General features: G+C 40.5%; 3 protein-coding genes across 8 annotated transcripts; 2 read left to right on the top strand and 1 right to left on the bottom strand.

Annotated features, from left to right (window-relative positions):
* Positions 1-636: 636 nt before the first annotated feature.
* Positions 637-6,371, top strand: ca4c (carbonic anhydrase IV c). The gene is made up of 8 exons (XM_057821242.1): positions 637-750; positions 1,313-1,360; positions 1,512-1,676; positions 1,788-1,933; positions 3,309-3,401; positions 3,459-3,525; positions 5,615-5,778; positions 5,841-6,371. The coding sequence occupies exons 1-8, from the start codon at positions 702-704 to the stop codon at positions 6,009-6,011; spliced, it is 903 nt and encodes a 300-aa protein (XP_057677225.1). The 5' UTR covers positions 637-701; the 3' UTR covers positions 6,012-6,371.
* Positions 6,372-6,451: 80 nt separating this feature from the next.
* Positions 6,452-25,113, bottom strand: asl (argininosuccinate lyase). Of its 5 annotated transcripts, XM_057821238.1 has the most exons (17): positions 16,743-21,454; positions 16,391-16,437; positions 11,680-11,874; positions 11,348-11,431; positions 9,281-9,337; positions 9,117-9,214; positions 8,965-9,042; positions 8,789-8,866; positions 8,651-8,703; positions 8,506-8,568; positions 8,306-8,420; positions 7,473-7,557; positions 7,351-7,410; positions 7,145-7,228; positions 6,990-7,070; positions 6,812-6,918; positions 6,453-6,738 (listed from the first exon to the last, which is right to left on the bottom strand). In XM_057821238.1, the coding sequence occupies exons 1-17, from the start codon at positions 16,774-16,776 to the stop codon at positions 6,588-6,590; spliced, it is 1,470 nt and encodes a 489-aa protein (XP_057677221.1). In that variant the 5' UTR covers positions 16,777-21,454; the 3' UTR covers positions 6,453-6,587. The 5 variants fall into 5 exon arrangements, with proteins under 5 accessions (XP_057677222.1, XP_057677220.1, XP_057677221.1 ...); XM_057821239.1 differs by lacking the exon at positions 16,391-16,437 and having other exon boundaries at positions 6,452-6,738; XM_057821237.1 differs by lacking the exons at positions 16,391-16,437; positions 16,743-21,454 and adding an exon at positions 15,657-16,303 and having other exon boundaries at positions 6,452-6,738.
* Positions 16,792-23,986, top strand: crcp (calcitonin gene-related peptide-receptor component protein). 2 transcript variants are annotated; one of them, XM_057821244.1, is made up of 7 exons: positions 16,792-16,872; positions 16,977-17,011; positions 17,378-17,414; positions 20,900-20,998; positions 21,326-21,420; positions 21,518-21,575; positions 21,667-23,986. In XM_057821244.1, the coding sequence occupies exons 2-7, from the start codon at positions 17,004-17,006 to the stop codon at positions 21,784-21,786; spliced, it is 417 nt and encodes a 138-aa protein (XP_057677227.1). In that variant the 5' UTR covers positions 16,792-16,872; positions 16,977-17,003; the 3' UTR covers positions 21,787-23,986. The 2 variants fall into 2 exon arrangements, with proteins under 2 accessions (XP_057677227.1, XP_057677228.1); XM_057821245.1 differs by lacking the exon at positions 16,792-16,872 and having other exon boundaries at positions 17,009-17,069.
* Positions 25,114-25,124: the final 11 nt, after the last annotated feature.

Here is a 25,124-nt window from a genome sequence, read left to right as displayed (position 1 = left end):
AAAGAAAAATGGCATTGCTTTGAGTGGGCGGGCATATTTTTTTCCGGGCTGAGGGAGCTTGGTGGGGTCAAAGTGCATCATTCTCTGTCGCCCTGTAAATCTGCACTGCCCCCTTAGGGCCTGGCATGAATACTATATTGTTTTCATGCGGAATTGCGACATTGTTCGAATGGAGACGCAAATACAAATGCAAATTTGAAATTTTTCGTATTCTCGGAGAGTCACCATGTAAACGGCCCCTTAGAGTTAACCGAGACACTATTATGGTGGAAGATTTTGGAAGCAACCTTTTTTTTTTTTTTTTTTTAATTGACACCTTTTTAAAATGATATCTCGATTCTTGGCAGGACCATATCGATAACCTTTTGGGATACAAAGTATCACGATGTATCACCATTTTGATATTTTGTCACACGCCTAGTAAAAACTGCTTTACTATGTGCACCTCGCACCCCAAAAAAGATGGCCCCATTAAAAGGAAGAGTGGCCTTAATGGGTCGATGCAGGACAGTCGTCACACTTCGCACACTCGGTAAGAACAACACACTATTGTGGACCCCCCACAAGGAACACGCCCATCAAGACATAAATAGAGGGACTCCACACCTAAAAATTAGAATTGAAAAAGCCCTATGTATTAAACTTCCAGTTCCCTTGATTCAACCTTAAATCTTAACTGAGTACTTCTGTTGGATTCCATCATGCATCTTGTTCTCTGTCTGATGCTTGGTCTTCCTTCTTTATGCGCAGGTATGGCATTTTTTTTAATCCAAATAGACACCTTGTTTAGATGAGCTTCAGTTAGAATTACAAGCAAGAAAACAAAAGTCTCAGGCTAGACAAATAGATTAGAAATTGACAAAAGCTATAAAAGCTATAAAATACGAGTAGAGCAGAGGAACTTATTGATCTTCCGGAGAAATGTTCCAAACATTTTTCTTTTCAGTTAAGACTAAAGGACAAGTGTGTACCTCAAGTACTTTCTAGAATTCCAGTCATTCGTGTCCCACAATTTTTGAGCAGACAAAATTACAAGAAACATTTCACTTCCATTATTGTCCATCAGATGCTATCATTTTCATGAGAACACAGGTGCATTGTGGGAGAAGGATTCCTTCAGCATTCCCACGCTCTTACAATAGGTGTCCTGGTGTGGATGAATGGACCAGGTGTGTGTGAGAGAATGATGAGTGACAAGGTGACAATCACTTCTTTACAAAAAATGGTGCAATTGAGGATGAATAGAGGAAGGAGGAGTAATTTAGGTGATGAAGATGAGGATGGTCAATGATAAGAGTGGATGTGTGTGTAGGTGGGTGGTGTTACCAGACCCAATCTTCCTGTGACAACCCTTGCAGAGGTAAGACCATGTGACGTATGATGCCGTTGATCCCGCAGGAAGCGCTGCAGGTGCATCACATTTCCTATAAGAGGGACTTAAACTGTAATATTGAAGATTAAGAATGAAGTGGCCAGATGTGTGCGAGACTGACCATCCTTCTCGAGGCTAGATCCGAGCAGGTGGTCTTCAGATTTCCCTCGCTGCGGGGGTCTGCGCCAGTCCCCTATCAACATCGTCAGCCGTAAAGTTCACGTCAACACGGAGTTGCCACCCCTGGAGTTCATAGGTCACGACGATCGCATCAACATCACTGTGGAGAACAAAGGACATTCAGGTGAATGGGAGATCTGACAGTCAATATTTCATTGCCATTGACGATGGCAGACGTCCATCCAGTTCAAATGTCACCTGATTGTTCACCTTGACTCCAAACATTTTTGCGCAGCTCACTTCCACCTGCCTCAGTCGGTCCGCCTCAGCGGAGGAGCACTGCCGGGTCACTACCGGGCCGCACAGTTCCACTTCCACTGGGGGGCCAGCGGGACCCCTGGATCGGAGCACACCATCGATGGAGAGAGATTCCCCATGGAGGTTGTTCATACATGTACCCACCTTTGTACACTTTCAGATATTGAGAGAAGGCAGGCGTAGTTCCCCCTAGTGGCCGGAAAGTGTAATTGCATGTAATTTACTTTGCCATATACCTGTATGTATATGGCGGAAAACACTCAGGTGACTTGAAGTTCCACTCTGAGACCACCAATTTGGCCAAACTTCTAAATTGGCTTGTATCTGTGATACATCATTGGAAAGCTTAAAATCTAAATTTTCTGGGGAAAGAAAATTTTTAAACAGGAGGGCATTTATTAAAAAAAATTTAAACCCCTATCCTAACTTGAGGTGAGCGCATGAGACAGCATAATTAAAGACACCATGATTTTAAGGAGATATCACGTACTTACCTTGTTTCTTGCCAAAAACGTCTCACCGAGTGTCAAGACACAACCATTCACAGCTGACAGACTTTTTGGGGATTTTATGGGTGAAACGCGGTAATATAGCAAGGGTCGCAATGCAGAACTCGCATATATGAAGGAGCGGTCGAGATTTTCTTCAAATATTTGCCCTTTTAAACGTTTTCTTTCTTTTCACTTTTTCTTTGTTTGGATCGAATATTTATCATCTAAAATATCGGGGAAAATGCGACAGTAACAACAAAAAATACAATTAGGCGATAGTTAGAAGGTAGATATCCGTGACCTATTTACAGACTTTTTTTTTTCAATGTGACGTAATTTGTTTAAAAGTTTAAAATGTGCGAGTGAATAATTTCATAAAGTTTTTTTAATACACTAAATATTAGACATCAACTAATGTTTCTAAGCTAAAAATGATAGACATTTCGCTTTCTAATAATAAATATAATAACTTACCTTTTTATGGCTGGGTTGAAGCAAGCGCAGTGTCTGTAAACAGGGGTCTCCAGTGTAAAACGGATAAATTAAAAAATAGTTTAGGCTTAATGCGCCATGAAACTGCTATGGCTGCCTATAGACATATTGTTCTATCAAAATCAACAGTTCTTTTGGCTTAAAAAAACAGCAGTTTATTTTAAAGAGGGGTGCAACTACAGAAACTGCTTTTTCAACGTTGTGTTTTCCGCCATATTTATTTAAAATAAAGATCTAGCCGGTAAAATATTGTCTATAAAAATTGTAAAGCAATAAAACAATCAACAAAAATGAATGAAATGAACAAGGATCCTACAAAGTATTTCATAATGGGTCCAAATTTTTTTTCAAACATATCATACGAGACCCCAACCCTACTAACCGAGCACATATCATGCAAGTTAATTTCATTGCTGACAGTGCATTTTGGCTTTCGGGGTCATAAACATGCCCCCCACCCCCCAAAAGTCAAACTTCACATACGCCATCTACCCACTTTTTTATCCTGTGCACAGCTTCACATAGTTCACATCAAAGAACCGTACGGGTCTCTAACTGAAGCAGAGCACGACATGGCAGGGATTGCCCTGCTTGCCTTCCTGTTTGAGGTACTGCCATAACCTTCTACATTAGTGAACGAAAATGACTGAGTCTTCTGCTGACAGGAAGCCACTGACGATCATCCTCATCTGGACACAGTCATAGCAGCTCTGGGCCAAGTGCAGCATAACGGTCAGTAGGCCTGGGCAATTCTGTGATCATAGATGAATGCAGACTATTAAAACTTTGTTAAAAAATAAAAATAGAAAAATGAAAGATCGTGCGAAGAATCAAGAGCAAACAATGTGTGTGTGTGTGTATGTATAAATATATATACATACATACATATACACTCACCGGCCACTTTATTAGGTACACCTGTCCAACTGCTTGTTAACACTTAATTTCTAATCAGCCAATCACATGGCGGCAACTCAGTGCATTTAGGCATGTAGACATGGTTTAAGACAATCTCCTGCAGTTCAAACCGAGCATCAGTATGGTGAAGAAAGGTGATTTGAGTGACTTTGAACATGGCATGGTTGTTGGTGCCAGAAGGGCTGGTCTGAGTATTTCAGAAACTGCTGGTCTACTGGGATTTTCACGCACAACCATCTCTAGGGTTTACAGAGAATGGTCCGAAAAAGAAAAAATATCCAGTGAGCGGCAGTTCTGTGGGCGGAAATGCCTTGTTGATGCCAGAGGACACAGGAGAATGGCCAGACTGGTTCGAGCTGATAGAAAGGCAACAGTGACTCAAATAACCACCCGTTACAACCAAGGTAGGCAGAAGAGCATCGCTGAACGCACAGTACGTCGAACTTTGAGGCAGGTGGGCTACAGCAGCAGAAGACCACGCCGGGTGCCACTCCTTTCAGCTAACAGGAAACTGAGGCTACAGTTTGCACAAGCTCAACGAAATTGGACAATAGATTGGAAAAACGTTGCCTCGTCTGACGAGTCTCGATTTCTGCTGCGACATTCGGATGGTAGGGTCAGAATTTGGCGTCAACAACATGAAAGCATGGATCCATCCTGCCTTGTATCAACGGTTCAGGCTGGTGGTGGTGGTGTAATGGTGTGGCGAATATTTTCTTGGCACTCTTTGGGCCCCTTGGTACCAGTTGAGCAGCGTTGGAACGTCACAGCCTACCCGAGTATTGCTGCGGACCATGTCCATCCCTTTATGACCACAATGTACCCAACTTCAGATGGCTACATTCAGCAGGATAATGCACCATGTCATAAAGCTGGAATCATCTCAGACTGGTTTCTTGAACATGACAATGAGTTCACTGTACTCAAATGGCCTCCACAGTCACCAGATCTCAATCCAATAGAGCATCTTTGGGATGTGGTGGAACTGGAGATTCGCATCATGGATGTGCAGCCGACAAACCTGCACCAACTGTGTGATGCCATCATGTCAATATGGACCAAACTCTGAGGAATGCTTCCAGCACCTTGTTGAATCTATGCCCCGAAGAATTGAGGCAGTTCTGAAGGCAAAAGGGGGTCCAACCCGTTACTAGCATGGTGTACCTAATAAAGTGGCCGGTGAGTGTATATAGAGCTGTCAAAATTATTGTGTTAACGGGCGGTAATTAATTTTTTAAATTAATCACATTAAAATATGACGCATTTAACGCACAGATTAAAATGACAGCACAGTGTCATGTCCACTTGTTACTCGTGTTTTTTGTTTTGTCGCCCTCTGCTGGCGCTTGAGTGGAACTGATTTTATGGGTTTCAGCTAAATGAGCATTGTGTAATTATTGACATCAACAATGGTGAGCTACAAGTTTATTTTTTGATTGAAAATTTTACAAATTTTATTAAAACGAAAACATTGAGGGGTTTTAATATAAAATTTCTATAATTTGTACTAACATTTATCTTTTAAGAACTACAAGTCTTTCTATCCATGGATCGCTTTAACAGAATGTTAATGCCATCTTGTTGATTTATTGTTATAATAAACAAATACAGTACTTATGTACCGTATGTTGGATGTGTATATCAGTCTTAGCTTTCCATTCCAACAATAATTTACAGAAAAATATGGCATATTTTATAGATGGTTTGAATTGCGATTAATTACAATTTTTAAGCTGTAATTAACAAATTAAAAATTGTAACCGTTTGACAGCACTTATACATATATATACACACACATATATATGTGTATACATATATACACAGGATGTATACACAGTATATTGTGATCAATTATGGTGGCACAGCAAGCCCTTTTACCAGAGTTTGCTTCTTCCTTATTCAGGCTCCACAGCAGTGATCTCCAACTTCCAACTGAGCAATATCATCCCGCCGTCTGAGGAGCTGCGTGGTTATTATCGCTACGTGGGCTCCATGACGACACCGGGATGCGAACAGGCAGTGGCGTGGACAGTCTTCCACAAGACGCTGCCCGTTAGCAGCCGCCAGGTTGGAAGGTGGTAGGACTGGGGGCTGTGCGAGTAGTTACAACTGGTTATGTTCCTTGTCAGCTTGATGCCGTTGTGCAGCAGTGCCGCTTCTGGACGGGTCAGCCTATGATGGACATCTTCAGGCCCACGCAACCACTGGACGGACGCGCGGTGTACCGCTCAAACTCTGCTGCGCGTCCATGCTTTGCAGGCTTCTTTGTCATACTCACAACTGTAGTGTTCATCCATTAATTTCATCAACAAATGCACACAAACTGTAGTGTAGGCAGTGAATGATGTTACGATGCCATCGACAGCCATAGATGTTAAATCTATTTAAACTGGGATGCTATTGCCATTAATGGTAGAAAATGGGTTTACTCATGAGTTAACTCATTTAGTGCAAAGCCCCTCGCAGTACACCTACTTTAGGACAATTACAGAATACCCTCTCAGCTCAAATGTTTTGGACATCTATTGTAGTTTGTTAGGTAAAGTTTGATATCCAGCCCAGACTGAGTAGTGTATGCAGTGAACCCCAACAAATTCTTGGCCTAGAACCCCACGGATTTAGAATCTATAATTTTATTTCAAAATACAGGACAAGTGTGAATTCAGAAGCAATGTTTGTTTTTTTCATTAATAAAATAAAAATGAAAATATTTTTTGAATTATTAATGTGCATGTCTGCCCCCCCCCCCCAAATATTAAGTTTAATTAAAATTTCCAGCCACAGTTGTTTTGCCACAATCACAAAGACTTTTAGTCATTTATTTGGCATCAGTAAACTTGATTCAGAGTAAGCATGCATCAAGGTTGTTTTTTTTTTTATGCTTGCGCTTTTTGTTGATTCATCCATACGCGCAGTTGGTGTATCTGAGCGGACACGCTGCTCTTGGCCGTGCCACCCGGCGCTGCGTACTGTTCCACGCTGGACGTGTAGTCCCACACCGATGACACGTCGCTTCCAAACAGCGGGCTGGCCACACACGCATCATCGCTATTAGTGTGTGTGTGAGCTTCCGCGAGTGCGTTTTTGTGTGTTGAATCACCTGATTTCCTTGAGGTCTTCTGAGGTGAGCTGGTTCAAGGCAACATTTTTGGATTCAGCCGCAAAGACTACTTTACCTGACAGTGCGTGGGCATCCCTGAACGCCACCTGGGGACGAAACGTGTCCATTTTGATGCTTGTTGTTCCCAGTGTATGTCAAAGAATGATGTTCTACTTACCCCTTTCCTCACAAGGTAGTAGGCCAAATCGGTGGCCAGCATGTCAGGACTGAGCGCAGCCTCCATGGCGTCGTTATTTATCTGAAAAAAAATCAAAAGCCCAAATGACAGGTGAGTTACCTATGTGTCACTTAGGCGTCTTTGCGTCTGCTGACCTTTAGCGTGGAAATGACTCCTGTAGTGACCTGAAGGACGGGCAGGATGGTGTCGTAGCAGTCAAACATGGCCTCCTTGTCCTCCTGAGAGCCACAACGCAAAGCAGAAACGGCAGAAATTGAGTTAAAATTGACTCATTGGCCTGAAATTTCTAGGATTTGGACTCCTCAGTAATAATCTGTAATCATTTGATAAAAAAATGTACCTGAAGGTCTTTGTTGTAGGAGCTGGGAAGGCCCTTCAGGGTCATCATGAAGCCTGTGCACTGTTACAAACACAACTACATTAACGTCCCTGAGTGGAAACACGGACCTTTACTCGTCTTACTCGGCCAAAGATTCGTCCCGCTTTGCTCCGGATCAGTTCCAGGCTGTCAGCGTTCTTCTTCTGGGGCATCAAGCTGCTGCCTGTGCTGCACGCCACAAATTAGACATTGGATTATTTGGGGGGGACATGACACTGAGACCTTACAGCGGGATGACTAACTCACAGGGCGTCAAGTCACATTTTCTTAACAGGTTAAGATGTATTTAGATTCATTAGCGTTGCACCGATACCAATATTTGTGGTGTTAAATCATCCTTCTACTGTGAACTTAAATGAGTTTTAGACACCCAATTCATTTGAAGTGGGAGTGTGGCGGAATATGTTCATTTGCTGCCAACCCTCACACTTCAAATGGATTGGACGTCTAGCGCAGTCAATGAAAGATAATGAGTTGAGCAGTGTCGGACCAAACCATGACAGCAATTACTTTACAGTCGTCATCAGCCGATGCCATGCAGCCAGGTGTCAGAATCGGTGTCAGGAGGCAAAAAATGGCATCGGTACAACACTAGCATTTAAATGCTACAGGCTAGCGTTGGTACTTTGTTTTTAGTCTAACTTAGGCAAATACAAACAAACCAATACACATACAAATGTGTGTGCCAACGAGAACAACGTGCATGTGTGTATGATACATGTATCATAGTTCTGTTAGCAGTAAATATATTGCGCCCATGTTAAATAGCCTTGCACAAATTCTATATACGGTGGTGCTTTTACTATATATGACAGCTCTCCAAACTCTCATCACTAATCAAAATTTACTTATGTTGTGTCAAATTTTGAGAGCAAAATTTTCAAAAAACGTAACATGTCATTTTACTTCAGCTGACCTGTAAGCGTCGGACAGCGTGATGAAAGAGAACTCTTTGGTGCTGTACATCAGAAGGTCCTCCGCCATCTTGCTCAGATGAGTCGCACACAGCGAGGCCCAGAACAGGAACTCCGCTGACACATGTGCACAAAGAACAGTTTGATTGAAAGATAAAAAAAAATAAATTTAAAAAAAACGCACCGATGTCGACAGACATACCGACAAAATCTCGTTGCGCCGTGGCGTCCATGCTATTCAAACTGATCTCGTCGAATGACAACTCTGTTGACGACACAAAAATGGATTTGACATCTATCACCGTCCATGACGGCTAATGAGTTCAAATTAATGTGTTCATTTGGACCTGTCCTTAGAAGCTCCCTGTCAATGGCAAACGGCGTTCCAGCGAGGGCGCCGCTGAATATTATAGCAAGCAATCCAGTTAACATGTGAAGATTTTTTCCTCATAATGTGTTGCCGCGTCAACGTTATCTGTTCCTACCTGCCTAGAGGTAAGACGTTGACGCGCTTCCTGATCTGCTGTAGCCGCTCGACATCCCGCCGCAATGCCACGGCGTGACTTGCATTCCACACAGGATGTCAAGGAACACAGAAAAATAAAGACAGCACCGTGAGGAAAAACAGGTCAAATCCCTCCAAGTCACTTTTGTCGCTCACCTCAGGATCCAGTGACTCCATCTGATTGGCTGAGCTCGCTGCATGTGGGTGTAACCAGGAAACAGGACATCTATTTCGCTACAGAAAAGAACGACGAATATAACCGCAGTTTGCTGAGGCGTTACGACCGTCAGTCTCGTGCGCGATCTTACGCCGCGGCGCGCTCCACCATGGCAGAAATGAGGAGAAGGGCGTTGTCCGTCAGCGTGGCGATGGCGTCCCGCAGCCACAGACGCATGTCGGTCACCACCTGGGCAGCGAACACGCGTGAGCAATGGTAAGGATAAGTCGCGAAGCAATCACTCAGCGGCTCCACCTGGTCGTTCCTACTCCTGCCGGTGTGCAGCTTCCCTGCAGCTACGCCAATCAACTCCTGCATGACAACACAATCATATCAGAATATTTCAGTGCAACATTCTTGTAAACGTAAACAAATTAGTGTATTTCTTCACCCATTGCCCGCCATTAACAACGATAGACATCCAATTCATTTTGACTGGGAGAGGGAGTTCATTCACCCTCTCCCTGTCAAAATGAATTGGACATCTAGCGCCGTCAATGGCAGCTAGTAGGGGTGTGACAAAATATTGAAATGGTGATACAGTGCCCTCCATAATTATTGGCACCCCTGAAAAAGATTTGTTTTTTAGCTTCTAATATTTTTTTTAATTCAAATAATATGAGACCTTAATGGAAAAAAAAGAAAAATCCAACCTTCAATACAAGTGCATTCATTCAGTGGGGAAAAAATCCCACATAAAGAAAAAAATTATTTGACATCAAATAATGTGTGTCACAATTATTAGCACCCCTGGTGTTAATACTTTGTACAACCCCCTTTTGCCAACAAAACAAGGTCTGGGGACTGAGATGGCCATGGGAAGAGCTTGATTTTGTGTCTCTTGAACCATTTCTGTGTAGATTTGGCCATATGTTTAGGGTCATTGTCTTGCTCAAAGACCCAGTGACGACCCATCTTCAGCTTTCGTGCAGAGGGAAACAGATTTTGATTTAAAATGTCCTGGTATTTCAAAGCATTTTTGATGCCATGCACCCTAACAAGGTTCCCAGGGCCTTTGGAAGCGAAACAGCCCCACAGCATCACTGACCCACCCCCATACTTCACAGTGGGTATGAGGTGCTTTTCAGCATGCGCATCTTTCATGGCACGCCAGACCCACTAAGAGTGTTTGTTGCCAAAAAGCTCAATCTTGGTCTCACACAAAAATACACACGGCCCCAGCCTGGGGAAGCTAAAAATTATTAGAAGCTATTAGAAGCTAAAAAACACATCTTTTTCAGGGGTGCCAGTAATTATGGAGAGCACTGTATATCGTGATACTTTGTATCCCCAAAGGTTATCGATATGCTCCTGCCAAGAATCGAGATATCGTTTTAAAAAAGGTGCCAATGTCTAAAAAAATAAAAATGAACCAACAAGTTGCTACCTAAATCTTCCACCATAATAGTATCTCAATTAACTTACCGCTAGTGACGCCATTATATTCTAACACCGTTATTAACAACACTGTTTGTATCCCAAAAGGTTACCGTTATGCTCCTGTCAAGAATCGAGATACCATTTAAAAAGTTGTCCATTGAAAAAAAAGAAGAAGAAAAAAGCCTGCCATTGACGGTGCTCGACGCCCAATCGATTTAGATTGGGAACATTCCTTCATTCGAAACCAGAGTATTCACATTCATTCTGTCCGATTTTCAGGGCATTTACAGGTCACTTGCTGTTCATTTTAGGGAATTTACAGGTCATTTTCTGTTGAGTTTGAGTCGCTGCCTATTCATTTGGGTGATTCCCAGGTCATTTCCTGTTCTGTAACTCAAAATAAATAGGAAGAGATCCATAAAACACCCCAAAATCAACAGGAAGTAACTGAAAATGAACAGGTAAATGACCTTAAATGGCCCAAAATGACCTCATTGCCTGGCATTGGCTGTCACTATCGGCCATAGACGTTCAATCTGTTTGAAGTGGGAGGGATGAATATAAACATTCGTTCATTCGCTGCCACCCTCCCAGTTGAAATGGATAGGACGCCTACTAGTGATAAACTCATTCCAATTCACAGCAGAAGCTTGTTTTTCTGTTTATTAGTTGTTTGTAGAATATCCTAGAATAATTTCCTGACCAATGTATCGATAATCATTTTATCGTCAAATCGTCAGATCATCGTTATCATGAGCTTTGTATCACAAATCGTATCGTATCGTGAGGTACCAAGAGGTTTCCACTCCTAGCAGCCAGTGAGTTAACATAGACACTGTTCTATTCTTATATAAATTTTTCTAGCAACATGTTGGTATCGTGATATATCACCTTATCAATATATTGTCACACCTCTTCTCAATGCACAGTTAGACAGCTGACCTTGAGTCTGCGTTCATTGGCAGTGTGGATGTCCTCATCACCGTCTTTTAAAGCAAACACACCTTTGCTCCACTCCTCACTGATCTGTAAAAATACCAGCAACACATTTCGGCATGGTGGGAGTTCTGAGGTGCCTCCTTGTGTGATGTTATTTTTCTCTCCCACATTCCTAAAAATGTTGTTAGCTTTAAAACAACTAAGCCCCCCCCTGACCTTTCACCAGCGTGTGAATGCGCGTGGCAGGTCACGTGAACTTTCCGTTTTGTTGTTCAGAACAATGTGCAGCAATGTGACACCAGTACAACACACTATGGGTGTGTTTGTGTCATCACCTTTTCCAGGCCTTGCAGAATGCTGACCATTTCGTCTCCAGTGACCAGACCGGCCTTGTGTAGAGCCTTCACATAGGCCTTGCTGCCTCTCAGGTCGGCGTCCCACATCCGCTGGTCATACGCCACGGATGAGTTGAAGCGTTCCATCACTGGGTCGATGGCACCCACAAATCGTCCGCCCCACAGCTTGGACCCCTGGCGTGCCCACACAAGCACATGCGACAAAAAAAAAAAAAAAAGTCAAGTACAGTGGTACATCTACATACGAAGTTAATTACTAATTACTACTGAAAATAGCAATTACACAAAGCAAAACAAATAAATTATAAAAATCGCAAAATAATATAATAATAATACTAAGCATGTCGCAATATGCAATAATTCCATTTATCGCACGGTAAATGAAAATGAAGGCGGTAATTTTCCCGCTGCGATTTATCACCTCACGTGCGTGCGTGCGCGTGATTCCTTGCTACCAACAGCGCAATATGCTGTGATGAGGATTCACTGTTTTATTGACTTCTGGGTATGTTCGTTTTACACATTTGAACCTAGCCTAAGGCTGCGTTCATACTACAGGTCTTAATGCATGAATCCGATTTTTTTGTGTTTTTCCGACTCGAGTGAGGCATCAACTTGACGGCCTGAACATGACAAGTCGCATAGAAGTGGACCATTTCAAATCCGTTCTGGGTCACTTTCGAATGTGGTCCAAATCCGATCTGGGCCACATTTTTCCAGAATGTGGCTGGTGGTCTGAACTTTCAAGTCTCCCGAATCGGAATTGATGCAGCAATGACATCAGCTAAGCGAAAGCGGCAGGCTGGACGGGAGCGATGTAGCTGTGCATTAGCTTCTAGCTTGAACTCTGCTTTTATGCACGAAGCGGGCTTGAACACGGTCATAAAAAAATAATGAAGAAAAGGATAAGCCTGACAATTTTCGATTTTAATTCTATGCGCCGAATGAGCAATATTTAAGTATTGCTTACATGGCCGAGACGGGGCAAATTGACACACCCAAGTCATGTCACGTCCACAAGTTAAGGCTTATGTGCATGCGTGCGTGCGTGTATGCGTTCTATCAGTCCATATAAACTTTGAATAGAGCACTAAACGGGGATTATTAATGTCCGTTATTTGTGTCCTCTTTTTGGAACTCAAAATATGATCACCCTGGAATGACATACAGCTAGCATGTGTAATTTGTTTTGATGCTTCTGCGCATGCGGTCACTTTGCTGAGCGCATTTCGGACTGCGAATTAGTGCGTATGCGTGATACTTGAACGGCCTCCATGGACAAAGGCAGTCTGAACGGGCACGCCAAAAAAACAGACATGACAAAAAATCGGATTTGTGCATTAAGACCTGCAGTATGAACCTAGCCTTAGTGGAGCCACATTTTTGTTGCTGCTACTTAATTAATCTATTTTTCTCTGTTGTTGTTGAAGTGCAATTGTTTGTGTTACTACAACTTTATACCTCTGTGCCTAAATGCTTAAGTTATTGAAGTGCAATTTTATCTTTCCTTGAAACAGACATTTTATTTATTCTGTGTTTCTGTGCGGTATTGATATTGTTGTCTTTTACTTAAAAGAGGCATAGTTTGTTGTTTTTAGTTTGGATTTCTTAAAAAGTATTTTTGAATTTAAGAGTAAACGTTTATTGCGTTTATATGGGTGTACTTAATATTACTTAGAAATATTAATATATACTGTATTCTTACTGTGTTATTGTAAATTGGTTTAAAACATTTTTTTGGGGGGGGGGGGGGGCGCAATAATATCCCTTATTGCAACAATTTTTGAGAGAATTTATCGCCCACCAAAATTTGTTATCGCGACAGGGCTAAATAATACCTGTAATAATGTAGCGAATAGGGTTCTAATGTTCTAAGTGACCCCAAACTTTTTAACGGTAGTGTATCTGAACGCACCGCGCGGCTGATGTGACAGAGTGAGAGTTGCATTAGAGTTTTTACTAGCTTCTGCTGTGAATTGGAATGAGTTTATCACTAGTAGACGTCCAATCCATTTGAACTGGGAGGGTGGCAGCGATGATCATTCGCTGCCATCCCTCCCACTTCAAACAGATTGAACGTCAATGGCCGTCAGTGGCAGCCAATGCCAGGCAATGAGTAATTTTGGGCCATTTAAGGTCATTTACATGATGATTTTCAGTTATTTCCTGTTGATTTTAGGGTATTTTATGGGTCACTTGCTGTTTATTTTGTGTTAGCCGATAGCCTACAAACTACGCCCACATGATGCTTCGGTAGATATCACATATATACAGAACTAGATGCAAATGGCAGACACGGCGGCATTAGCAACAAGTATAATAAAGAACTATATGCGTTAGTAAACAGCCGCCATCTTAAAGCAGAAGACTTCTCAAGAAAGCTCTGTTGTAGAGAATCTTCCTAGCGAACCTAAGTAACTTTTTATCTAAAATACTCCTAAATCGGCAAAACTTAATTTAAATCTATCTTTAAATTATGAAAGTTTTAAAACTTACACATTTCAAATGGACAGAGGGGAACTAATGCAATAACGGGAGCAATTTTAACAACTTTAACAGTTGATTCACGACATTAAATGACTTCCACACATAGCAAAGGTTACTATCTAGTTATCGCAATATCCTCAAAACCCCTGTGTCTAGTTAAGTTTAGGGTAAAGAATTGGGCTTGGGCCAATTGTCCCAAAAACCCTTTACACTTCACATTGTGTGACCTGGTTTTTTTTGTTTTGTTTTGTTTTTTTGGGGGGGGGAAAAAAAAAAAAAAAAAACATGAAAATTATCACCAGTTACTTTGCCAAGTAACTAATTACTCTTACATTCAGGTGACTGAGTGACTAACGCAATTCCTTTTTGGGAGAAGTAATTTGTAACTGTAATTAATTAGTTTTTTAAAGTAAGATTAACAACACTGGATACAAAGTAAGCCTGAACGATATATCGTTTAAACATCGCCATCGCGATGTGCGCATGCGCGATAGTCCCATCGCAAGGACGTGTGATAATCCCCCCCCCCCCCCCCAATCCGCAAACCTTTGTTCTGCTTCACTCGCTCGCACAGCCTCTCTCACCCCCTTTCCCAGCTCTCAGTCACTGCGGCACTTGCTTATTAAAGTTAACGATGGCTTTGATCTGGCCAAAGAAGCCGGGCAGCAATCTGTCAATCATCGTTTAACTTGTTAAACAGTTTCTGCAAAGAAGCGCGGGCTGGAATGAATATGTGTGTCTGTAAAGGGAGAATGTGGACACGTTCGAGACATACAAAATAAACCCCAGAAGTTATTATGAGGAGTTTGTAATTTCTATATGTCACTCCAAGAGTCACAGCCATGTTAGGTAAACCGAAGCATTTAATAAAGTCAAACATTTTTCTACTACAGTACTTTAGTCTTGTTTAAGAATGATTCAGTGGGAGTTATGTTTAAAACTGATCATAATTATTACATTTGAAGTGCTTAAAAAGCATTTATTAAAAAAAAAAATATATATATATATATATATATATACACACACACACACACATTTTTTAAAATCAGACTTTGGGGGGGGAGAAAGTGAGAAAAAGCATGTCCTATATGTATCTCTTTCCAGTGCCAGATCTGAATAAATACATTGAGCACACACGGGGGGGGGTCGCTATTCATTACTTCGCGTTTTTTCACTTATCTCGGCGGGTTCTGGTCCCTATTAACCGCGAAAAATGATGGAATACTGTACACTGTGGTCATGATGAGTCATCCAAAGTATTTCCAAACAGCTATTCAAGTCATCTAGTAAAATTTTTTTTTTTTTAATATCGCAATATAATATCGCAATATATCGCAACCCACCCCCCGCCCCCAAAAAAAATCGCAGCAATAATTTTTTCCAATATTGTTCAGGCCTAATACAAAGTATCATGATATATCATCGTTTCGATATTTTGTCACACCCCTAGTGTTAAGAGACTTTAGTACCTCCGCCTTAATAGTAGCCGTCCTCTCAAATTGGAGCGGTGATGCAGTCCCGCTTGTTGATGTCGGGAGTATGGGTGGAGGCACGGTGGAAACGAGAGTTGCACAAAACTGGGAAATACCGGGCATTTGTTGCCAGCTTGATTCCGAGGCTTTATGCTTCGCGCTCTGCATGTGAGATTCCACCGCTTTGACTCCCATTGTGCCGAGTTTCAAATATTTCCTGCACAAAGTGCATCGTGCCACGTACACATTCCCAGGTACCGGTCTCAGCCATAGTGAAAAATCGTGTTTGAAAAGCCAATTTTCGTTAAATTTGCACTTTCCCATGACGTCGCTATGAATCGGTTGCAAGGTGCGTCTGCTTTAGAATCCCAGCCTTCATCATATTGCAGTTAAATGGTTCCGCACATAACAGTTCAAAAAAGATATTTTTCGTTAAATTATTTAAATTTACGAAAACAATGTATTTTTTCTTTATGATTAATTTTAATTATGAAATTACATTAATTGCGTGAAAGTGAGGCTGCAAAAGTTAGTTTTAGGCCATTTTAATCGCAATTAAGGCCTTAGACTTGAAGACCTTAGACCTGAATTTTATGCCTTTTAAGACTTTTCAAGGATCCGCGGGAACTGTTGCAGTTGACATTTACCCAAAAAATTAAGGACACCTGCTCTATCAACTATGAATTTATGAAACTTATTCGTCGGTAAAATAAAGTTAGATTGTTCCTTACCTCTGCAGTCATGTCGAATGATGGTCTCTCGTTCGAGTTGATAGAAGCTGATAAATAAATCATAACTTGACTGGTTTGACTCGTTTTAAAAGCAACAAACGAACAAAACCTAATACAAGGGTGAAAAAACTAGTGTATTTCTGTTTACACATGGCGCCTGTGAGGTGTAAACTAGTGTTGAAACTAAAGGTAGCTGTAAAAACAAATGCAGCAACAAAAAAAATCTTTCGGCTTACGTCCACGGCCAGCTAGACGACGGCATTAAATATGTCATAGTCGATGGATAGCTATAAATCAATAAATCAAGAACAATCATATGCCATGCATAAATTACGTCGAAGGTAGAGCCTACCTGCGCTCGTGTAACTTGTTTGGGTGAAATGCATCCTGGGACATTTCCATTAAAAAGACCCTCGTTTTTCATCTTCACGACAAAAACTAACAAATGCCTTCATCACAGTATTGTGTAGATTTCCCCCCAGGTAAAAATTGTTTCGTTTCTATGTTTAATCTATTTGTAGCAGCGAATGTAAAAAAGGAAACAAATTAAAAAACGTCTTGTTTCACACGGACTCCTTTTGTGTAGGACCAAAACGCCAGGCAAGCAGGCAATATGGAGGTGTAAGTCAAACAGTTTAATCTTTTATTCAATGGCTTTAAGGATTATTTCAGTCTGAATGTAAGCTGTATTTAATACCCTAACAGCTGGTAATAATGCAGAATACTAGACTTTACTTTTCTTCGTTCGACGTGAATAAAGCTGACTAAAAGCTTGTACATTTACCAAATTAAAGTTAATAACGTTGAAATTATACACGAGTAGTATATATTTTAACTTTTATGTTTAGGCAGTGTGATGTTCGATTTAACGTCTGTCAGTATTATTGAAGCAAATTACAAAAGCATCTCAATTTAAGATGGCTGTCAATCCAGATTCTGGAATACCATAAATCCATGGTTTATATCTGCACATTTCTCTCTTATTAGGAAAAACGCTAACGCTGCTATGCTCAGCAACTATGAGGTAAGAAAAGGTGTTCTAATTTGTTTTTATTATTTACTTTTGTTTGTAATTCAATGAAAATTGTGTCTGTAATACCCCTTTCCCACTGGCCAAAAAAACCCATGTCAACCCACTAACAATTGGCTTTTGGTGGCAGTGGGAAAGGTGCAGCGACCCGCCTCGACCAGTGTTAAAATCACCTCAGCTCTGATCGTCATGCAGTGTGAAAGCAAAACCCCGGGTCAACAGTCAACACCCTAAATCTACGTGGTGACGTTGGCTCTTACGTGATGCGTCATAACAACTTGCCAGTTGCCTCCCATTTAACACGCTCCACAACCGTAGTTACGTCGATGGTCACAACAAAGCTAGTAGAAGAAGAAGGAGCCAGTAGCGCACCACATTGAAAAACATGTCCCAGCATTGGAAAGATGATGAGACCCGCCAGCTCACACAAACGGAGAATACAAACAGGAAGGAGGCTTCCATGTTGCTCTGCATTGTTTACTTCCTTGAACTGAATGAATTTGGTCGCACTTGTCGACGCGCATCTTAGCGTGGTGACGTCACGTAACCTTACGCACGGCTGAGGTGGGATGGAGGGTTAGACGGGTGAAAAAAAAAAAAAGACACGGCTTTTTTTTGTCAATGAGAAAAGTGCCAAATGCCATTTGCTAGTGGGTTGCATCGGCTTGGAAAAAACACGCATTGACCCACTAGTTTCAGTGGGAAAGGGGCATATTAGTCATAGACCGATAACTGGTTTCAAGGTATTCCGAAAAAAATCAGTCATACCGTCCCTAAGGTATTAGCTATTATGTCCCAAAAATGCAGGGAGAAATCCCTCGCTTGCAGCTGCAAGGCTCAACCCTCCCCCACTGGTTGTTGCTCAGTGTCAGTGAGCCAGCTGTGCTACACAATGGCTGGAGGAGGTGAAACTCCTGAACTTTTTAACCCCATCGAAGAAAACTAAATCGCTGGTATGGGAATAGTTCTGTTACAGAAAAGTTACTGGCGGCCGCGGCTTGGAGGAGGAGGGCTAACCGACATCTAATACATGTTTGCGGAGGGTGGCTGCCGTGGAGGCGATACCTCCAATATAATTTGGCTTTTATACAAAATTAAAGGTTAGTAAACACTCTCATGAACGTTTCCCACCAGCCACGAGACTTAACTCCAGCGTGTTTAGTGTGTCTAGCGGTGGTAAAACGTGGTGTTTTTTTTCTCTGGCAACTGTCTGTTGAGAAAGAGAGTGTGTGTATAATGTAAACATGATACGAGTCATACACACATGCTTTTTATGGAAAATAATTAAAATAATTTTGTTGTGTTGGTAATAATGTTGAGCTGTGGCTGTGGGTTTAGGGTCACCTAAATGACTGCATTTATTTTTATTTTATTTACAATATTTCAGTTATTTTTTGTTATTTTTTAAAATTTATTTTAACTTTATACTTAAGCTCCAATTTGCTAATATCTTTTGAAAAATAAAAATCCTGTTAAATAGAAAAAAGTTTTTTTTTTTTTTTTTCTTTTAAACCTAGATATCTCAAAGTAACACATTTTAGAGCTGTAATTGCAATAACGTGAAACCGTGATATTTTGGCTTAAGGTTATCATACCATCAGAATATCATACCGGCACTTGCTTAGTCTGTATAAATGTACACAATAACCTTTTAAATGAGCACTTAACAGGTCAGACGTTTAACAATACACATGGTGTTATATTTGTATAGTGCTTTTCCACCTTTCAAGGTGCTCAAAGCGCTTTACACTACATTGCCATCTCCTACTGGTGACGCAGCACCAGGAGCAATGTGGGGTTCAGTATCTTGCTCAAGGATACTTAGGCTAGTTCATCAAGGCAGAGAATCGAACCCACAACCTCTGGGTTGGGGGACAACTACCACTGAGCCACACCACCCCAGACACACATAATCTCTCTGTTTATTTTGTACAACATACCAAGTCAGGTTAAGGATGACAATATGCACATTGAAATTCAACAATGTCCGTGGCATTGTTTGTTTTGCTGTTGAAATTAGAAAAAAATTTAAAGCTCATAATCAGCTGTACACTTGACTATAAATACATGGCTTTCATACTGCAGTAAACCTGTAGTGTAAAACTGTATTGTCCGCTACAGATATGATGTCACACAGCCCATTGTGCAGCCTAAAATTAAGTCTTGGTAAAAATATTTCTGCAGTTCGTTCTTCAATGAATATTAAGGGTGTAACGGTACACGTATTTGTATTGAATCGTTTCGGTACGTGGTGCTCGGTTCGGAACAGAGGCGTACTGAACGAGTTTCTGACACAATGTGATCCTAACTTTTCCAGACTGAGTCGATCGGGTTACAGTTTCTTTGTGTAGATTATATTTACTCCGTCTTCTCTACTATAATGAGGACCAACACGGTACGACAGTATAACCCAGAAACGTCAACAGCGCGACAACGTGGCCGCCGCGAGAACGCAGTGAAACGCGGGCGTTAAAGTCAATCAGCCAATGCACACCAGTCGCAGTGCGGCCGCGTGTTAGACGTGTCCCAGAAGCGGCTCAACACGACGCACGCGAAAAGAACTGCAGAGTTTATTATTTGACGCGAGACGCAACCCTCCTGCGTCAATACTACTACCGGTAGCTAGGATCGGACAGACCAGAAGTCACTCGTGTAAAAATACGGTGGATCCGGTCGATTTTCAAACTAATATTCGATCGTAACCTACTTTTTGAGTCCGTCAGATCTCTTGAGTGGTAGATCGGGGCCCATTTGACTTGTCTTTTTTGATTTACTGCTGTAATAACCAACACGGCCCCGTGTTCAATACAAAACCCTCTTTCCACATCAAAACAAGTAGGAACTAATATTCACATAGGAACTAAAGTTATACAACATAAAATATACAATATAAATGAATACTACATAACGTTTGTAAAATATAAACACATAATAAAATAAATAATAGCCCATTTAAATAAAATAAATTGAAATTAGCTAAAACACCTGTGATTAAATAATAAGAATAATACACAGATCCTGCTTACACATTTATTAATTTCTGTGTGGCGCTTTAACTTGAAAAAAATCCACCAATAAAGCTTTTGAAAACCATTCATAAGAAAAAAATGATTGAGGCATTTCATTTGTAAAATACATGTTAAAATCTATGTCATTGGGATTGCTTTTCTCTTTAGCACAGGACTTTTTTTTTTCCTTCTTTCAGAAAGAAAGCTGACCAATACGCGGGGTCTGAAAGGCAAATTGTTGTTGGATTATCTGTAAATACCCGCTACTTTTTGTGCTGAATTCTAGCTTTGTATAGGCTAATGTTCCTATTGTTGAACGCTCAAAGGTGTGTAATAAACAACTAGCACATTTATATTTTGCATTTTGTTTTCTTACTTTACCGAAAATGAACTGAACCGTGACCTCAAAACCGAGAATTTTGTGTACCGTTACACCCCTAATGAATATGTACTCTACAAATGTTTTGTCAGGTGTTCAGACTGCTTACTGACCTCAAGGAACAGAAGAAGGATAGCGGCAAGAGCAAACACAGCGCCGGACAGCAGAATCTCAACACCATCATGTATGAGGTGAGCTTACTCTCTTGTACTGTATATTTACTAAAAATACTTAAATTTTGCTAAAAATTGACAGTGCGCCTTATTATCCAGTACACCGTAAGTATGAATTCTGGTTGTGTTCATCAAATACGTAATTAAAACAATAAAACAAATAGTAAATCGATAAATAAAACAGTAATTACTTATTAATAACAAATGCCATACACTGATGCATTAATGCGCCCAATATCCAGTGTACCTTATCGTCGGAAAAATATGGTAATCGCTCGATTAGGATTGGACGTCTATTGGCAGTCAATCAATATCACAACTTCACACTCTCTCCACCACGCTCAGACGCTGAAGTACTTATCTAAGACCCCGTGCAGTCGCCAGGGTCCCGAGATGGTCCAAGCCTTTCTTTCCACCATGATGCATCACAAACTCACAAAGTCAGTCCAATCGTCTCCTCGTTGAGATTCAATCCTATGCAAAATAAGAGATGCACTTCAATTAATGTTATCTTTCTGCAATTTCACACTTGAACAGGGCTGAGAAGCTGCAGCTACTGAACCACAGACCGCAGACTGCAGTGGAGATGCAGCTTGTGAGTCTTTTTGACTGTAATTGGCGTGTTTCAAGGCTGTTTTGGTGTGTAACCTTGCGCTGCTGTTTGTTTTGTGGCAATCGCACATCAGATGGTGGAAGAGAGCGAGGAGCGTTTCTCAGAGGAGCAGATTGACGAGCTCATCCAAACCATCTCCCAACTTCTGCCCGGCGATCCAGAGCAGGAAGTTACAGCGAACGCCGACGCGTAGATGGCTTGAGTGTTAACTCTGAGTGCTTCCCGTCTCGGTCAACAAGTGTTTTTAGGAGGCTGAATGAATACAATGCAACCACAAAGGAAGTTAAGCTTATAACTGGTTTGCAGTTCCTGTGGTACTGTTGCGTCATTTCCTGTTTTCACAAGGCAACATTGTGAGGCAATGTAACTGTTGCGCCACGATTTCAAGGAGCAAGTCCTTTCTCCTCTTCTCATAGAGATACTTGATTCATTCTGGGCTACGTTTTACACGTGGCTCGAGTCTGGGGTGCCGGTTCCAAACATCATTGGGCCAGACACCTGCGGATGATTAACAAGTTTTATGCCTTGCACATGTTTCTATGTTTTATGATATTTTGTGTTTGGAGCAGTTTTTTTCTGTGCAAATAGTACAATTATTCCCACAATTTTATAAGGCAATTTTTTGTGTTCCTTTTGCTACTGTTACGTAGGAGTATATTCTTGATTCAGGTATACTACGGCTGCTGCAAACAATTTATTGCAATGAGTCGTATAAAAATCATGTGCTGTTATATTACTCTGGGCTTTACATTTTTGCTAGAATCCTGCATTAGAAGAAAAAAAAACTATGCCATGTGACTAACAATCATTTTCATTAGAAAAGCAGATGTTTGCAAATATCTCATTTTGATGAATGATGATCTGCTTTCATCAAGGACTAGAGAAAACAATACTTTTTTTTAAATGTAAAAATATAAACTAAAGAATATTTTTTAGTATTAACCATTTTCCTTTTGTGTTTTAACCCTTTCAGGGGCATTCAAAAGTTGACACGTATAGATCAAGTGAGTATTTTTGGTCATTTAAAAAACTTAAATTTTAGCAGTTAGATTTATTTTTTAATCCATATTGTATTTTTTATATTTTGCAATTATAAATTAATAAAATGTAAATAAAAACTAATGAAAGGAATAAAAGCACACACTGGTTACGGCCCAAGTAACACTGTTATTCTTTATACACTGTAATAGTATTTAACTCCTTGCATGCCATTTATGGCGATAGACGTCCAATTAATTTTAACCGGGAAGATGGGCTGTGAATGTTCATCTTTCAGTGCCATTGACTGGTTGATGGCCAATCCACTTTGACTGGGAAGGGCAAATGAACGTCTAGCGACATCAATGGCAGCCAGTGAGTTAAAATGAGTAGGGTTAAAAAAAATTAAAGTAGTGCATGGAAGTGTGCATTTAAAAAAATCCCCTTTTATTAAATGTTATTGCACACAAAACTAAAAAAAAAATTTTGTTTCTCTGAGACTCAAAGCTTTTCGAGCCAGAAAAATAACATTTTGGGGAGACAATTTGCAAATTCCACACAGAAAGACCAAGAATTGAACCCTGGACCCCACAACTGTGAGGCAGCGCTTCCAGAACAAACACATGTCTTTAATTCCTGAAAAATTTGGTCACAAGTAGCTATTGGCTGCAAACGCACAACACCGAACTCGTGTCCTCAGCAGGCATTTCCAGTAAAAATGTTTGCTTTGACAACCGGCTAGAAAGCGTGGCATTTGCCACGACAAAAGGCAATCATTTTTATCGATCTACCATCATTTGCATCACTTCCTTGGTGATTGTCCAGCCATCTGTTGGTACAAATCAATCATTTATTATTTATTGACGTGTATTATTTAGTCTGACTCATCTGGGCACACACTGTGCGTATGTGCGTCCAACGCTCACTTTGGGTCAGGGGTGTCAAACTCATCTTCGTCATGGGCTACTAAATTGTAGTGATGGTTTTCTTAGGAGGGCCATTATGTTGGTCAGCCTATATAAATATTTTAACTCATTTGGCTGCAACTGACAGTGGTAGACATCCAATGCATTTTGGCTGCACCTAAGTCTGCCATGATTAATCGATTCATCAACTGGCAAATGAATGATAATCCAGTTTGATCGTCAACAAACTGTTTAGAGACATTTAACATGAAAATTATCCAAATCCTTTTTTTGAGCCATATTTTCTCTAACCTATTTTTATTTCCCTCAAACAAGATGTAGGAATTATATCCTACACTCCGCTTCAGTCAGTCGGAGTTATTCTCAAAACACGTAGCGATCCAACGCCGGATTTAGGTTGAAAAAGTACGAAAGCTGTACAGCATACAAACAGGAAGGATTGTCTCAGGAGTAATTTGTTTGAGGATTCAAGGTATTTTCATATTCGAACTGTGCATGAATTTTGAAACGTTCTGAAAAAAAAAAAAAAAAAAAAAAAAAAAAAAATCAATGGGAGAAATTAGCCGCAACAGCATTGGCGTCATAGTTTGCAATATCTACGTAAAATAAACGCTCGCAATTTTTACGTAAAATAAATGCTAACTGCAGTTTTGTTTTGTTTTTTTGCTTTAAACCAAGAACCGAGACCGGTTTACGTCCATATCTATAAAGAATTCAGGGATTTAAGCATTTATTCACAAGATTTTCATGGAAAAAGCTTTGTTTTTATAAGGCGGCCGCTACATTTGCTTACTGACGAGCATCATAGTTCGCAATATTTACGAAAAATGCTAACTGCATTTTTTTTTTTTTTTTTTTTGCTTTTAACTAGGAATCGAGACCGTTTTACGTCCATATCTTTAAATAATTCAGGGATTTAACCATTTATTCACAAGAACTTTCAACGGCAATGATGATTCCACTCAGATTTGATGGCCACGCCAACAATGCAGGCCCCCTATTAATCGGCCCCGGGTCCCATCAATATATTATGAAGTCTATGATTCGCTTTATTTTTAATTTATAAAAAAAAAAAAAAAAAAAAAACACCAAAGGATTAAAAATATATATTACGACTGTCAAACGATAAAAATTTTTAATCGAGTTAATTACAGCTTAAAAATTAACCGTAATTAATCACAATTCAAACCATCTATAAAATATGCCATATTTTTCCGTAAATTATTCTTGGAATGGAAAGATAAGACACAAGACGGATATTTACATTCAACATATGGTACTGTCAGGCTGGACTCAATTGCATAATGTCAAGGTAAAAAACAACAAGGCAGGTTGTTCAACAAAAATTCACTTCACCAAGGAAGGCCAAAACATTTACCAAAAACAAAGTAGCAAACAAACTAAAAAATGCTTACGATGGATACAGGACTGGTCAATATAGCACAACAAAAGGTCACTTCACTGTGGAAGGCAAAAATGTTATCATAAATACAAAGTAGCAAACAAACTAAAAAATGCTTACACAAGGTTCACGATCTTTGGCTGTGGACAATCGTGGGCTTGGATGACATGACTGCAGACGATGACACTCTGGCACAAGACAAAGGGGAGACTGACTTTATATACA

The sequence above is a fragment of the Corythoichthys intestinalis genome, chromosome 18 (assembly GCF_030265065.1).
Source record: "Corythoichthys intestinalis isolate RoL2023-P3 chromosome 18, ASM3026506v1, whole genome shotgun sequence".
Taxonomy (NCBI): Eukaryota; Metazoa; Chordata; class Actinopteri; order Syngnathiformes; family Syngnathidae; genus Corythoichthys; species Corythoichthys intestinalis.
The sequence above is the reverse complement of the archived record's forward strand: the minus strand, read 5'-3'. Positions and strand labels throughout refer to the sequence as shown.

Coding starts and splice junctions, on each gene's coding strand:
- ca4c (XM_057821242.1), top strand. CDS start 702: ATGCATCTTGTTCTCTGTCTGATGCTTGGTCTTCCTTCTTTATGCGCA. Junction 1,361..1,511: donor CTGTGACAACCCTTGCAGAG/GTAAGACCATGT, acceptor TCTCGAGGCTAG/ATCCGAGCAGGTGGTCTTCA. Junction 1,934..3,308: donor GAGAGAGATTCCCCATGGAG/GTTGTTCATACA, acceptor TCCTGTGCACAG/CTTCACATAGTTCACATCAA.
- asl (XM_057821237.1), bottom strand. CDS start 15,983: ATGGGAAAGTGCAAATTTAACGAAAATTGGCTTTTCAAACACGATTTT. Junction 9,043..9,116: donor ATGGTGGAGCGCGCCGCGGC/GTAAGATCGCGC, acceptor TCTTTTCTGTAG/CGAAATAGATGTCCTGTTTC. Junction 8,867..8,964: donor TGGAGTCACTGGATCCTGAG/GTGAGCGACAAA, acceptor GTGGAATGCAAG/TCACGCCGTGGCATTGCGGC.
- crcp (XM_057821244.1), top strand. Junction 17,415..20,899: donor CTATGCTCAGCAACTATGAG/GTAAGAAAAGGT, acceptor ATGTTTTGTCAG/GTGTTCAGACTGCTTACTGA. Junction 21,421..21,517: donor ATGCATCACAAACTCACAAA/GTCAGTCCAATC, acceptor ACACTTGAACAG/GGCTGAGAAGCTGCAGCTAC.